This window comes from Haemaphysalis longicornis, unplaced genomic scaffold, assembly GCF_048455015.1.
Source record: "Haemaphysalis longicornis isolate Haplotype H1 unplaced genomic scaffold, Haemaphysalis longicornis Haplotype H1 scaffold_6, whole genome shotgun sequence".
Taxonomy (NCBI): Eukaryota; Metazoa; Arthropoda; class Arachnida; order Ixodida; family Ixodidae; genus Haemaphysalis; species Haemaphysalis longicornis.
In genome coordinates, this window is record NW_027526407.1 from 182,203,433 (window position 1) to 182,220,498 (window position 17,066).

Genomic DNA, 17,066 nt, shown 5'->3' on the forward strand with positions numbered 1-17,066 from the left:
TGGAGAAGCGGGCGGTATTTTTTTCGTTAATGAGACTTGACTAATTAATTGTAATTAATTATCTAACTCGCGAAGTACTGTCCTAATCACTAAAGTGTCAATGAGGCACTTGTAGGTACCCACGAGGGGCATCTAACTGCGGTATTTTCAGCGATGAACTAATTGCGTACACATTTATTCTGACTGATAAAGAAAACCCGCGAAATATGAAAAAGACCACGTGACGGCGCGTCCGCGCGCATCGTAAAGCAACGCCCTCAAACAGGCTGCCTCTGAGTTTGCCATAATGAAAGAAACAAAAAAAAGAAAGAAGAAATACCCACCGAGTTTGTGCCTTATCTGCACACGCGCATTATCAAGGTGATCCGCTGTCTCTTCGGGCGGGTAACACGCGAAGCAGTTGCTTTCAATCAGCTTATTTGGGGACGCTGCTTTACAATGCGCGCGGATGCGCCGTCACGTGGTATTTTTCATATTTCGCGGGTTTTCTTTATCAGTCATAATAAATGAGTACGGAATTATTTTGTCGCTAAAAATACCGCAGTTAGATGCCCCTCGGTGATACCTACAAATGCCTCATTGACACTTCAGTGATTAGGACAGTAATTATCAAGTTATATAATTAATTACAAATAATTAGTAAAGTCTCATTAACGAAAAAAATAGTCACCGCTTCTTCACAGTACTGCAAACATTATTCACTAGGTTTTCTTCAAATTACGCCTTTACTCTTTTTTTTAAACTTGGTGCATGATAGCTGGGACACCCTGTATATATACACACACACATGGCCAGCAGTATACAACACCAAATGAGGGATAGGGGATGATTTGGCTTTTGTTACGAAAGAAAGGAAGAAAGATAAAAACACCTGCGTTCTAAGAGGGGACTGAGCCCACGATTTATGGTTACATATCTAGTGCCTTACCAAGGTATGGAAGTTACGTATCTGTGGTCTAGCTTCCAGCTGCCTTTCCCTCAAAGGCACAGTGAAATGAATTTGTCAGCCTCCTGTTTTGGCTGGACTGCGTAGACTGGCTAAAATGAGCACACTTTTCATCGTTTATCCAAGTTATAAGGCGCTATTTTTTTAATAAAGCCTGAAAGAAGAAAAACTACCAGCCGCGGTTTGCTGCAGCTGCACCAACTAACCACGGTGACGCAAGGTAAATGGGCTATGTGATTGGACAATGTCAGAAAATTGCAATCAAACTAGTTTTGGTTTAGGTTCTGTGAAACAATTTCATGCTTGACATTCGATGTTATCGTCGGAGGGGCATTTTTGATATCTCTATAATCGCCATACCCCGTGTCTGTGACGTTGTTGGGTGTAATATGCTTGAGATAAGCCTAAACGGACGGCTTTTAATCGTACCAATCACTAGTCCAGGTACACGCAGTGGATGAGCATCCTCCGCGTCACCGCAGACGCTCAAACACCATTATATTCTCCCCTTTCTTTAGAGCTTGCCTCACTCATGTCTGTGTCGTAAAAAGCGTGTTTGCACACGGCCAAGGGTCAGCTGATTCTGGCCTGTGCCCACTGCCCGCAAGCAGTCGCTGCTTATGCACACAGCACGCTGAGAACTTGCTAGCGCGTCAGTGTCAGTCTGCGTGCGTTCGCCGAACTTGCTCTTGGAGCAATGAAAGTTACGGCCCAAAAATGGTAAATTTATTATGGAAAACATTAACATAAACTTAAAACATGCTCAACGCCAGATGCCACGTAAGAAAAGCTTGAGAAGCCATTGTTCAATTACCCGATCAGCTTTTTTGTTCACTTTCATACGTTAGAGTTTAAGTTTTCTGAACCGCTTCTGGAAAACTGTTTTTTTCGCACTGAAAATGAGTTTTAATTAGAAGAGAGATCTATATTCAGTTATTGTGAAAAGAATTTTTCTAACAATAACAAATTTATTACGTAACATTGTATACGTACTAGAAGCAAAATTTTGTTATAATTTTGTGGAACTTTTATACTTTTTTAGCACAATAGGAACTCCTAATATGCGCAGAGGTATTTCGAGCTCTAAATCTTAAGACAACTCACAAAAACGTTTTTTTGTTCTTGCTTTAGTTGTAAAGAATGTGAGGTGCATGCGTTTCTTGAGTATAAAGAGGTGAAAATAAACCATACCAGTTACCCTGGAAAGTATATTTATATTGCGCGGACGCTTTCTCTAGAAAACAGTTGCCTATCTACCCATTTATTAAAACTGTTTTTTTTTCAGCAAATTACTACGGTTGCTGACTGCAACTACTACTGCCAAATAAACGGCGATTGGTTTTATGGTCGTTACATGCTCAACGCCAGATGCCACGTAAGAAAATCTTGCTACGGTCAAGTGCATGTTGACATGCTACCTCTCCACCTAAAAACTATCCCAAATGTCCTCGTATGTAACAAACCTGTCGGCCCCACCTAATGCCGAACACAACCGCTAGACAATAAAGGTGACGAGCGCATACTTAGAGACGGTTATGGTAAAACAGTAAGGCAAATTACTTGATGGAAAGAGGAGATCAGTAATTTTGGTTGCAAATATACTCGAGCGGCGCGGTACAGGCGCGGTTGGAGGGGATGGGAGAGGCCTTGTTACTGCAGGGCACCTAGGCGGCTTTCGATAATCATGCTGATTAGAGCATAACATTGTTGTGGAGTGTGAACGGCCCTCATTGTTTTATTATAGCAATCTGCCTGGGAGGAGTTTTTTAATCGAACCGAAAAAAGGAATTATTATTTCCAACCAAACCACTCCAGACTTACGCGATTTAAGAAAGTATATTTTTTTCAAGAAACGGTGTGAAGCATCGCGATTGGAGAGTAATAAGGAACACTGACGCTAAGAAGGTTAATCATGTGCAATATGTTTGTTTGTTAGAAGGTCATTGGTACAACACCTGAACAAATACAGAGGGAGCACCGACTCTAAGCATACCCTGGCCGTAACTTCCAGTTAAAAAATGCGTAATAATTTTACCTCTTACTCTATGTTTACGAGATATATTAAATTTATTTAGGGTGGTGTCTTTTCCTCATAAACAATGAGTTTATGTGGACACAAAACACGTAAGGGCAGATCAAAACATTTAACTAGGCCTAAGGAGACTGTGGCCATTTGTAATGATTTGCGTACATTTTAGGGAAACAACATTATTTCAACGAAACCAACATAAATTGATGCATCTCACAGAGCATCATTGGTTGCATATTCGTCCTGACGTCGAGATAAGGATAAGCAGAAGTACTGATTGTGAATGGTTTCTGCTTAGTGTTTGACGAATGTGACATTTGTCGGATGTTCCTTTGTACCACGAAGAAATAGCTTAATAACAACAACTTATGTCGCGCCAAAACTGCCTTACACGATTATTTTTAAAACTATATTTTGAAGCGCTTTCAACCATTGTTATAAAATATGTAACACTCGATACCCAACAGATTGGACACTACAAATGGTGCCTGCTTTCCGGGGTAAAGTTGGAGGGGTAGCATTTTCCGGTATCGGAAGTAATGTTATAATATTTTTGGACCCATTTATTTGCTGGCATTTTTAGTTACACTTTCAAACAGCTGCATCGGAAATCATTCCTTATGTACAAAGAAATCTCCGATTGCTTTTCAAATAAAAATAAATGTCGACTAAACTTATCAACTTCAATCAAGCTCGAACCAAGTTCTGACATGAGTTTACCGGACACCCTCTCAGAAGTAAAAGCCACAATCGAAGTATTCTGAACAATAGCAAATTTTTCATCCACTTGACTATAACAGGACGCATGTAGACTGTTTTGCTTCAACGTGGAGCTGTCACACCAAATTATTGGGGGTAATTTCTCAACAAATGTGTGTTTTTCGAAAACATGTTGTTTTGCGGTTTTATTATAAATACGTGGGCACAAATGTTCGCTTTTGATTTTCAATCGCTTCTGATTTTCTTCACTTGAGGTTTTTTTGTCTGTGGGTGCCTACATCCTTTATATAACTCAGCAAAATTATTTCTTACTGGCTTACTGGACAATTTAGCAAATTCACCGTGCAATAGGTTTTTATTTTTATAGCGGCTGCACAAACTGATTTAAATTTTTGCTTCGAATAAAAAAAAATTATTTCTAAGGGGTCACTGAGCACATAGAAACCTTAGAAGCAGTCTAATATTGTTCCTTACCCACTATGGCAGACAACGCTGTTTTGTAACAAGGAAAATATGTCTTTGATCAGAAAGGCAAAGACTATATTTAATTACGCAAGAAACAGAAACAGAATGCATTTTGAAATTTTATCAGTAGCTATTATGACTGCACAAATTTCAGTTCGTAATGCTTTTTAACAAATATTGCTAAATAGCTTACGACAGTAAGTATTACAAGAAAGATATCGCACTCGATACTCACCGGAGAATACCGTCGGTTCTATATAAGCTACTGCTACAAGATATGTCATAAAGAGGACGTCTGTGACGAATTTTATACCGGGACCTCCACAATCGGTACACTCCAATCTTGCAGAATCACAGGTCAGTGGGACCTCACCGGAACTGTCGTTTTGTTCTTACTGGGCTGAAGGGTTGACATCGAGTACTCGCCGCCCCGGGAAATCAGAACACGAAAGGAACATATGAGTTTCTTACAAGCCCTTAGGTGAACCCACTGATATCCCCCATTCTATCTTTGACCCATTGCCGCAATTGTTTCGCAGTATTCAGCACACTTTTTTTAAGACGTGGTCCCAGAATGAACACCACATGCTTATGAATGAAGTGTTTGATAGCTTCTCTGTTGTTACACAATACTGCGAGATCTCCATCTCTGCAGAGGGAACGTTACCTTTTCACTAATACCATGTGTCACTCTCAACGAGGTGCGAGTCTCCAGTTATACGCCAATGGGAACATGTTATTGCTCTGTACTTCAAGAAAAAAATTAACCACTACTTGGGTGGGTGTAACCACTATTTATACCTTTCAATCAGTATTGGGGTAAACTGCTGTTACCTTTTTCTTAAAATCCTAGGCTGTGCATACATGCGCCTTCTGTCCTGTAGCATGTCACAGTGAATATTTTAATGGTATTGGCTTATGTACGCAAAATAGGGTCTTATTACGTTAGCCTTATAGTCGGCAGTGCATGAAAGCCGTCTTCGGTCAGACCGATTTTTAGCGAGTAGCTTGTTGCTCTATTTGGCGTTGGTGATGGTATGTTTTGGAGGCGTGCGTGACACATACAAAAAATTGCGATGGCATCTATGCCTGTTTTCAATCTCCGAGTGACATTTGAGGCCACTGATCACACCAAAAAATACAGGGCCGTCTTCGTTAACGTGCAACCTGTGAAGAACTGATGCATGTAGTGTATAAGTGTATTTTTGGCACTTGGAGGTTTTTCAAATGGAAATAAAACATTTGGGGGGTAGAGGCATACAGCTTTGGTGTAAAAGAGTCGTTTCCTTGAAGCACGAATTGTTCTAACGCGAGGCGTAAACACATGTATCGCTGTTTTTTAGTACGCGTTACGTTATCGCGCGAGGCGTAAACGAGTGTCCCGGTGTTTTAGTACTATGACTACATGAGACGAGAGTTACGACGACGACCTCAGGAACCGACAGCCCGGCCGATAAAGGGCTTCGCCCCCTAAAATCTCGCTGCAGCATCGGTTTTTAAATTGCGAGATTTGGCATTAGTAATTGCTATTTGTATTGGCACCAAAGCGTGCCTTGGATGTAGAGGCAGGAATGACCAGCTTCCGCAGTATTTGGGTTCAAACCACCCCGAGGGAATAAAGTGTAAAATGTCGACAATGTACTCCCGCGACATTTAGAGGTGGGATCAGCACTTATTGCAGTAATATGTTTGGAGACAGAGGTTGACCGTATTCACGTCAACCATCTACGCAGCCCCACACATCGTCATAATATTGACTGAACTTGGGATTGATACGTGGCCGTCAAAACTGCCATTCACCAAATATTTGATCTGGGTCTGAAACACTTCCATGCCCATTGGTCGACTTGTTGTCGGGTCATATCAAGACCCCTTGAGCCACCGTTGCTTCGGTGTCAATACATTGCTGTGGGGTATTCCAGATGTTACCTTGTACTATGTAGGCAGATGAGCAGAATCACGGTATTTTCTTTAGTGCGTTAAGGTATTTAGTGCGTAAAGGTATAACTGACGATATTCAGTTATTAATAATTTGTGAGACGTTTTCTTGATCACTTTTAAAGAAGACGATCTATGTGCAGTACTTTGCTAGAGGTAATTTGTTATGAACGGGAGGCTAATTCACAACAATTCTCCACGGTTTCATCAAATGTGTCTTTTTAAAATGAGCTGCGTATGCCTGTTGTAACTATTACCGGCAAATAATGTTGTATCTCATGTCGATATGATGCCCATACACAAAATACCTTGCAGACTACGCAGCCATCCGTGTTTGTTCTTGGTAGCTGTTGTATTGATATGACGGCTGCCGCAGAGGGTGGGCCCCTTTGCAAGTAAGTCTGGCCAAAGTCAAACATACCAACTTTCACGCGTTTAAAATGGTGCCGTGATTCTGATAATCTCCAACATTTCCAGTACCTTGCACAACGTTCGGTTTGCTTGCCGCTTTTATCGCCCCCATGCTCTCCGAAATACGCACAGTCGTCTGTTAAGAACTTCGTCGGTCTTGCGTCTCAGATGGATGAGATGAATGTGCTGGTTTAAGCTACGCAAGAATATACCATTCGTATATGCAGGCATTTCAGAGCTTCTTCCGCATTTCTGAGATGCTTATCTCCTTGAGGTGGGTATGTGTTTGTGTGTATAATCAGGGTACACCGAGCTTCCACCTCCTGTATAACATATACACTTGCATTATGTGTTTTTGAGATATTTTGTTCGACTATTTGGAGACGAGGCGGCTAGGGTTTGTTTTATACTCTCAACAGTAAGCGGCCGGCCATTTCCGTATTTGCCGTTGGATTATGAGTTGTTCTTTGTAAAAAAAACAAACTAGTAAAATGTGTGTCCACACGGTAGCAAAGTTTATTATATACACACTGGAGAAGAATCTGGCGCTGGCGTATATGACACTTACAACAAGGCCGTGATGGTTGTCATGGGTCTCTATTAATCCCAGCGCTCTCCTTAGTTTCATGAATGGGTCGGATTAAAACGATATAGTGGACGTAAATTTTAATATACTGCCACAAAAACGCAGAGAAGAGTATGTAATTATGTTCTCCTAAATTAAAACACGCCGTTTCAAGAGCTGAGAAAATAAAACAAAGCGTGATCCTTTTGTTGAGAGTCCGCCAGAATGGTTATGCCTACTATTCAGCAGACCAAACTGGTAGTTAACCTTCAAGTAAAACTTTGGAAGTAACGTATTTAACCCAGCTTATTTCCAAACATTTTAAACAATAAAATGCTTCAAAACTACAGACAGGTTTGGTCCACGTACCAATAAAAGAATCGCCGTCGTGATGTTCGCGTTCATGTTTTTGTAACAGGCATTTTGCCAGAACTTTCGCGGCGGCAAATTAGCCGCTCGGTCAACATGTCCTTGCCGTGTTATCATTTCTGCTTGTACTACTTAAAAGAAACGGGAACCGCAGACTCCTTACCTCAAACTAACATGCCTACATTGTGGGTTTGTTCTTATGTAAATATATACTCCTTGCCGCTCGCTCGCACTATTGTAGCCACTTGCCTGCATTGAAGCCCAGCCGTCTGAGTGCTAACTAGTGTGTTTCCAAACAAAGTTTCGATACAACTTGAAATTTCAAAACGCGTGATATTGAGTTTCCCAGCGAAGCGAAGCGAGTTGCAGCCATTTTGGCCGAAGGGGCTCAGCGTAGAAATAGCAATGCATAGTCAAGAAAGCAAACCCAAGAAGACGCTTAAAAATCCGATAGACACACAAAGTTACAAGATGTGGTGTTCCCATAGGGCCATAAACCCCTCACGCCGACATTATTCCCAGGCGCGGTTTCAATAGCAGTACATTTACTAAGAAACTTTATCACAACGATTGCACGCTAGCAGCACCGCACAGAAAATGAAATCAGCAAAATGCGAAACACATGGCAATCAGCCATTCATTTATTCGATTGTTCTATCGGTTGCGTTGAAAAGCACGCACATACACGCTGCTGGCACGCCAGCGATGGCGACACTAAGAGTCCATGCCCTTGGAAAATAGCTGACACACCCCGCGTACTTACGTTGTTCGCTGGCTCTGAGACAAACGCATAGACGCCAGTGTCGGCGCTAATAGATCAAGCGAAGGCGAAGCTAATATTTCACCTTCTCGTGGTCTCCTGGTGCAGCAGCAGCGAGGTTGCGAGTGAGTGACGCGAAAAGAAAGACTGGACGAGCTTGCCCGCTGAAGCCTTAACGAAATATGCACTACGATGAATGAAAAATGAATTGCAATAGAGCTTTCACTAAAAATGATAAAGTGAATGGGCGTGAAGTAACCGGTGGCCTTGCGCAGAACACCAATAAAAGAAAGTGAAAAAACAACAAGAAAACAAATAACAACAGAGCCACTTGCGTGCAGTTTATCGTTAAAATTACCGCCCAGCTTTTGTGGCTGCGGCAGATTAGAACGGCGAGACCACTCCAGGAGCACACGTCCAGATAGCCGCCGATGTCTGGCATAAACCTCAGCTGGAGCATGGAGATGTTACCAGGCAACGGCGTAAATTAGGCGGCTGCGCACCCAATTTCGTTCCCTCAACACACGTGCGTGAGATAGCATGTATAATCTTGCCACATTGGATATTGTAAATTATGTTAATTATAGCTGAGGCGAAACGCCAAACTACCTTACAGTATGGAAAAAGCGGCGTTGGTTTCGCCTACCAAAGAATGCTCTTTGCTTTGAAAGGTACCCAAATCTTCCAATACGTCGATGTTTGCACGAAGCTGAGCATGGGGCAGGCCTTTGAACATCTCCATACATACATCAGCCGGTTCACCAGAGGAGCAGGCACTCGTATTACTACTGCACTTCAGCAGCAATTTCTCATAAGCGGAGAAAACGTTAGTTTAGTGCGCCATTCACCATGCGTCATTTTGTTTAACAAGTGAATGTTACGTCAGGTTGTAAAACCAATGCATTGAGTAATTGCAAAAATGTCATTTGTTCGAACCAATGGCGCGAAGTGCCGCCAGTTTCCATGCCCAAGTATCTCATAAAAACATATCACGGCACAAACGCGAAAAAGGGGATGAAGGCACAATTTTAAAATACATAACTATTTGACGGGTATTGACAGCGATAGCCAAAATGGTTTTCGTTGAAACAACATAAGCAGGCGCATATGACTTCAGGATTCATCAACGCAGTGAGTGCCACCGACGAGAAGAGGTTAAGGGTTAGCACCACAGAAGCCGCAGCCCCGTTTCGCTTGATATGCAAATATAAACTATATTACTCGAAATACTTGCGCGCATTCGTTTGCTTGTGTATTTACCCTTTGCAAAAGGCCAAACTTGAGTTAGTTGGTTTGTAGTTTACTTGGGTACGGGTTAGCATAGAAAAACGTACGCTACACGGCTAAAAGTGGGGACTGCAATCTGTCACCCTATTTTTATCCGTATACCGTTAATTTTAGTAGGTTCAACAGTATAGCAAATTATTTCTTTAGGGGCGGTGTATTCCTTTCGGATTCGTACACGTACGAAGTGTTGTCTGTATCTGCTGAGTTTTTCGCAATGGGTCATTCTTTGACTAAGTTTTGCATAGAAGCACCGCCCTCTTTAAGGAGACAAAACCAAAGCATTACGTCTGGCATCACAGTAGGCAAAAATAAAGCAATTAAACGCGACGCCAGCGTGTGTGGACATATACAGAAAAAAGTATAGATGGTTCCGAAGCTTATGCAAAAACATGGAAGAAGAAAAAAAAAGACAGACTATACATCGTACCGCTGCCAATTGCACCACCAGCCTGTGAGAAACACCGGGACGTGGCCAAATCCCGAACAAGAACCTAAAAGCATCGTCTCCGATGGTAGCAGTATGGCACCCACGGGGTGCGTTTAGAACATTTTCAAGGGACTTTATGTTCAAAGATGCCTGATTCAGGACTGCGGTGTCCGACATCCCCTGTCTTACTAAATATTTGTTGGTGACTCGCAAGGTATGAATTATCTTGAAGTGTGAAAGTCCAATAACGTGTTCTGGGGAACTTTCAATAAACTTAGGCATGTGCATAAAATGTTGTGGTGATAGTGCCTACGCACGTTTACGTTGTTCCGAGGTGTAAACAGGCAAACGAGGTGTTGCTACCTGCCCTTCCTGAAAAAAATTTCGTAACTGAGTACAATGCCCGTAAGGATTTCTCTAACGAAAACTGGCACAATAAATTTTTTTGGATTGTTGAGCGACTCAAAAATTACTAAATATCCTTCATGTGTTGTTATGAGGTGGGGTAAACAACTGAAAAGGTAAAGCTGTTGACAACATAAAAGCTGTTTAGTTACGGGTATTTGTAAACAGTTTGCGATAAAGAACAGAAAAAAATAAGGAGCACGTTTTGGCCAGCAAGTGTTGGGCGCATTCCTGGTAAAAACAAAAAATAATCTAGCAATAAATACCAGGTGGCGCATTGAAACATTTAATGAATAAAATCTTCAATTAGAACAACAAGCGAAGTGATTAGACTCCTAGCTCGGGATTCCCTGGGTCGGATTGGAGGCGCCGGCGTTTTTCCTACAGGCTAATTTTGAAATTTGGTCCTTTCTCATCAACCGCCACATGGACAGTTGCATTGAGGGGTGCGGATCATAAGCAGGCCCAGTGTTTTCTGGCACTTCAATACCTTGTGGCGAATGTTGCCGTGTTCTGGAAAAAAGTTCAAAATAGGTTTATATTCCAGGAATACATGACATAAGGATGGGTGCAGGGTGGTTTGGTGAAGTCCGGGGTCTTCAAGAAGTGGCAGCCTAACCTCTTGTAAGGGGCTGGTGTGGACTGGGTGTCACACATCACCTTGGTAAAATGAATAGATTCTAGACATAACGGGACCAAGATAAAAGGTACTGAAATGGGTGAATCAAGAGAGTACCTACAAAAAACAATATAGATGTATAGAAAAAATACAAATAACACATATGCACTTTCAGCCCTTATCCTACAATACGGTCCTCACGCGTTCTGTGTTTTAGTTTTGTAAGTTTATTTTCATTGTGCACTTTTCTTTGCATCGATATATCGGATTGTTGCGGAAGACGGGTGTGCAGTGCGGCTGAGGTAACATCCCTGAGAGCAATGCCGTGAAGATGGTAATGGGGCCAGCATGACGAAGCCCGTGTGAGTGGACATCCGTACGCGTGGGTACTGAAGCCAGCGGTTCGGAGCCGCAGTTGTCCAGGCGCACTTTAGTTAATTGCTCGAGGAAGCACACGCGTAGTGCCTTTCGTGTCTTAAGGGTTTCTAGGCACCGCGTCCCGCCTCCTTCGGTCGCTGCGAACCCCGATCTCTGTCTTCCATCTGCTCCACGTCTTCCTTCTCCTTCTTCTCTCTTCCTTTTATTCCAGCTCTTCCTACCCGCTTCTTTTTATGTCTCGATTTTCTTAGCAGCCTGGTTCGCCACATTGGCAAATGGGGCCTTTGTACCGGTAGTCCGTAAATATTGCAGTGTAGCAAAGAAGCGGATGTGGGTTGGTGGAAAGAGGTTATGGTTGGCGCGTGACAGAAACATCCCGGGGTATATAAGCGCGGGCAGTAGCGTAACCCGCACCAATTCTTTCAAAGAATCCGTGTCCTGGACAACAGGACTGCCAAGCTTGTAGAAACACAATATTTTTTGTTATGGGGTATGTGATTTGCCAAAATATTCGTTAGGCAGTATAACACCGAAATTGAAGGGGAGAATTTGCTGTTCATTTATAATGCATTGAATTTATTGCGGACAACAGACTTAACTTTAACTTTGGTCCATAAATGCCTACAAACTATGTAATGGCATTACATAGACACTACCAGGTATATTATAATTGTATATGTTTTAATAACTATTGCAAAAATTGATAGGTTTTGATCCAGCGTACTCAGAATTTTTGTCTATTTGTTGTTTCTTGAAACACAAAAGCCCTGTTGTTTCTTATTTCCAAATATTTCTGACACTTCTGTCGACAGGTTTCCCAAAATCCTACCCTGGAAAAATGAACCTTTATGGTTGGTCGCTTTAACGTACAATGTGTTTACATAGTTTCCCTACACCATTTGCACCCTGAACGTATCTGCACAGCTCCCTCAACAAATGAAATATAACGTATATAACATTTTTTTTCTACCTGTCTTTTCAGAACTTGACGTACGGCGGATATTGTTGTGAAGGAAAATGTAATAAGTTGCCGTGGTGCCAAGATGAGAGTAAAATTCCAACAAATAATTTCTGGCCAATATATGCCTAGTAATTCACCATCTGTTGTGCCCGCAAACAACGTAATAATAAATGAGCTCATTTATTTGATATAGGATTTGTCCCCAGAAAATCTGCAAAAATTGGCCGTGCACGCTAGGCTAAATATTCTGAAGTGCGGCTGTGTTTCAAAATAAAATTAAAAAAAGAACTACTACCTCAGTTTGTTGTTTTAAAAACGTTGCTTCATTTTTAGTTTGAGACAACCAGCAGTAATTATTATATTTGAAGAAATAACGTCATCGCTCAGGCTTTTGTCATTATACAATTCGATAATATCAGTTCATTTTCGGTATTTATATAGGTAATATATGTGCAGTAGTTACCTAAATATTCGGAGGATACATTTTCCTGCAATTTATGTTGTACAATATATCGAAGGAAATTATATAAAAATTATGCGCGCGTGGTAGTAAAATATTCTTAGTGAATGTAGATGGCAACGGCTCACCTACAGACAAGCAAACAAAGGATGACGCAATTTAAGCGAAAGGACTGCTGTACGATCACATTAGCACCGAAAATTGCACACAATGCAAAAACAACGCAACACACAACGATTTGCGTCATCATAATAGTTCTAGCATTTCGCTGCCTAAGTGTGAAGCTCGGTTTAGCAACCTGGATTTCTTTGATACAGCTGCCATTTCCTCAAGAAAAGAAGTTTAGGTTTTAAGAAGTTTCAGTTTAACTAAATAAAAAAAAACACTACCCTAACCTAGTCACCTAAAAACTAAGGTGCGGTGCCTTACTAATAAAACACTTGCTACTCGCTTCAATGGCATGAGTTCAGAAAAACAACCTTTAAAAAGCTTCTCAACTGCTAAAAACAGGTGTTTCCGCCGATCATAAATTTTGACGTCTGGAAAGGTATATTCATGCCGTCGTTGGTTTTCTTTTTTCTTGTTTGTATATTGTTTTTTTCAAATGTGGCTCAAAGATTGATATTACAAAATAAGCTTCCTGCGCTGAGTTAACTTATGGCGTTCAAATAGCTAGCTTTGTGCGGGTCTTTCACATGATTGTATTTTTGCTAAATGTTTCACAGCACATTTGTTTTTTGCTCTCAATATTGTCAACTCAAACACCCCTACGTTCGGTGGTGATAATACCAACTCATTACAAATTTACTCTGGCTACGCACACAAGGTTCAATATCTCCATTTTTGAAAACGTTTTGCCGTACCAAGATCCCGCCCCAATGACGGGCAGCACAGTTGTGAATTAACAACATGAGCCACCGCTGGCAATCGAAAACTCTGAACTGGTCAAAAGTGTGCTTCGGACAGGCTATCCTTGCTGTTTAGGCTAAATCTTCTCTTTCGGTTCGTGGTACAAAGACCAGCGCATATTTAAACCTCATCTGGAAAATGTATATCTTGGCATCGCCCGACAGCCTTTAATATTGCGCCTTTACGGGTCAACACGGCCAGCTGTCGGGCAAGTAATGTCACTACGCGTAAAAGAATGCATATCTCGTATCTTCTTCATTGGGCATGGCGCAACAAAAATCAATTCAGTGGTGGCAGTGTACTCATGATTCCAAGGTTTTAAAGGGTCCTGATGCACAGTGAGGTTTCTTAGGGTACCCTCATCAACATCAGGGGCGGTGGGTAAATAGGTGAGACGAAGGAGGTTAAAAAAATTGCTGGAGGGGAAGTACTCTATACCAACCAATAGAGTCGGCTGAAACCGGAGGCGGCCATCTTGCTGGGGGCAAGAAACCACATGCTATGTGCTTTGCAAAGGTCTTTGCGGACTTTCCCAGCGTTTCTAAATTACGTAACGGATTCTCAAGCTATAATTCAACACTGCGTACTATGAGGCGAGCCATGTCGGACGTCTTCATATTGATTTTACGAAAAGAATTTTGTTAAATCTGAGATCTCCGGGTACACGGACATTGTTGTTTTTTCACCTTATAGGCTCGGATATGCAGCTGCCACAAAGTAAAAACAAATACATAAGAACTCGCAAAGTCATTAACACGTATGTCCTTTATTGTAAACTGTTCAAATGCAGAAATTGATCATGAAAGTTGTCAGAACAAAAGAAATTGATACATCCACTGTAGAGTAGAAAACAGAAGTTATGCAACAAACTAAGAGACCGTAAAATGCAGCATTCTCAGAAAAACAACAGGAAACACCAAGATTCAAGTATTGTGATAATAGACAATAATGGAGGGAAAAAACCCAACACAGAAAGCTTTGATGAGTATGACAGTATGTTCATTGCATTGCTGCACAACCTTACACACAAATAAACTGCAAAAAAAGAACCAACAACCTTTCTGGTATATTACACCATGTGATTACATTGCCAGTGACATGAACTACCGAAAAAAGGAGGAACTAGTTTGTAATTTGGAAAACAAAGTGTTCATTGTTTGAAAGAAGACGGACTTATGATCCAAGACATGCAATTGATAAAAGATACTATCAAACGGCAAACAAAAGACACTGACAAAAAGACACTGACGTAGAACCGCTTGGAAAGCTAGCAGCAAAGACAATAAACGTTGAAGGCTTAAATACTGCGCCACACAATGCAACGAGCATGACCAGATTTGGATAAGCTTGCCCGCGTGCAACGTACGTGGGAAATTTGACTCCCGGAGCCGCATTCACGCTGTTTGCATAACCGTAAGCCACGCACGAACCAACCATACTTGTTTTGATCGCGTTACATGGCGCACCCGCGAATCAACAACACTTTTCCCCGCACGCACGGGAGTCGGCCTGCAACCACTACGCGTCTTCTGCCCTAGCAAGATGGCGTCGCGGCGGCTTCACTTTGCAGGTGCCCCCTCCACTCCAGCATTTTGGGGGTATTTGGGTGGAGGAGACGCACAGGGCCTGCCGCGACCGCCAGGGCCCGGGTGGTGGGTAGGATTTGGCCTGACTCCCTCGGTTCAAGCAAAATCTGCTCCCAGAGGTCAGAGGAGGGAATGGGGGGCTACGGGTGTGAGGGGCATTCGCAGAGGGAATGGTACTGAGTGTCGAGTTCCCCGCGGGCTGGACAGGTAGGTTCAGTAAAGAGGTGTGGATGACTGCGTTTCAATTGTGTTCGGTGTGGGAAGGTGTGCGTTTGTAGGATGCACAAAATGTGGCCTGCCTCCGGAGAGAGGTTTGAGTGCGGGGTGGGTATCGGCGGCGAAGCAGTAGGTAGTGCAGGGCATAATCCCTGATTTGCAGGAGGGAGGTTGGATTGCCTGCAGAGGCATCGCGTGTAGGCGTAGCGAAAATGGCGACTGAGTAAATAAGTTCGCGTTCACGTACGTGCACCACTTTATTAGCGCCTACGCCTGTGTGGGCTGGTGTCCAGAGCAGTGTGACGATCTTGGATGGACGATTTTTGAAGAATTTGCAATGCCATGGGTAATACGTTACAGCGGATAAACTTCGAGATGCCCTTCTGACAGTCAGACAGGACTCATTCGGGGGTAGGGCACTGGATGAGCTCGAGGGCAATGGGGGCTGCCTGCGCCGTGGTTGTGTTGCTAGTTAGGATGGTAGCCGCCATGGCGTTTGTTGATGTGTGTTGATTAACAACAGCTACACAGTGTGCAGGTTTGTTAGGGTTGGGGGTGGCATCAGTGTATAGTGTGCATGGTTATGGTGGGTATAGTTTGGCGTGGGCGTTGGCTCGTGCTAGTCGCCGGGCTGCATGGAAAGTTGTTTGCATATCGCGAGGAATTGTTAGGATTCGGATGCTGTAACGAATGTCATGTGGAATGTGGAGGGGGGATTGAAATTGTGGTTGGTAGTATGTTTATAGAGTTGCGAATGTAATGCCTTGTAGGGGAGGACGGTGACTGCCTTTACTTCTTCGGGAGGAGGGCATCAAGGGAGACGAGTTGGGTGGATGTAAGGCTAAGGTATGGTAGGTGGTGCAAGATAGGGTTGAGTCGAACACTGTGTAAGTCGAACACTGTGTTGAACACTGTGTTCCGTGTTGCCGTGGTGTTTGCTGGCGATCTGTCTAATGAGATGCGTGGTTTGGGTAACGTGTTTCTTTATGGGAGGGAGGATGAGTGCGGGTGATCTGTTTTGTGGTAGGGGGAGGCGTAAAATTCTAAGTGGCTATGTGTGGGATATTTTGGTCAGAGTGTAGAAAAGTTTAATGGGGGTGTTTGAAGGGGATTTGCTGCGAGGGGGTGTGAAAGGCAAAAGAGCGGAATTTTTCGTGGAGAGCACGGGAGCGTTTAAAGGCTAGATGTGGTCTATAATTTGGTTGTTGCCGGGTTGGAGTGTTGTTTGAATATGTTGTACGGAGCCAGTTTACCCACAGGGCAATTTCATCTGCGTACAGTGTGCTGCGTAGTGGGGGAATGGTGAGGGGAGAGTGGGCAAGTGGGATTAGGGCGAGGGTAAAAAGACTGGGCGAGCGGAGCGCTTCTTATGGCCTTCGTGGTTTGCCATGTGGGAAACATCGGACTGGACGTGGCCAAAGCGGAAGGTGGCAGTACGTTGTGTAAGAAAGTGATAGGTATAGTGATAGAAGTATAGGCCTAGGTTTTGGGATGAAGCTGCAGAATGATGCTATGATGTGAGGCATTGTCAAAGGCTTTTTGAAAGTCCAGTGAGACAATAGAGGTGGGGTCGTGTTGCGGGGAGTGTTGAGGGAAATGAGCATGGTACTGATGG

At 42.9% G+C, this 17,066-nt stretch overlaps 1 protein-coding gene across 2 annotated transcripts in view; it reads left to right on the top strand.

The window, feature by feature from the left end:
• Positions 1-12,472, top strand: part of LOC144142092 (uncharacterized) — a 68,243-nt gene extending 55,771 nt beyond the window's left edge. For both annotated transcript variants that reach the window (XM_077673512.1, XM_077673513.1), the window contains exons 9-10: positions 2,232-2,321; positions 12,302-12,472. In XM_077673512.1, the coding sequence (XP_077529638.1) occupies positions 2,232-2,321; positions 12,302-12,409 (198 nt within the window). In that variant the 3' untranslated portion in view covers positions 12,410-12,472. The remainder of the gene's footprint in view (positions 1-2,231; positions 2,322-12,301) is intronic.
• The last annotated feature ends 4,594 nt before the right edge of the window (positions 12,473-17,066 follow it).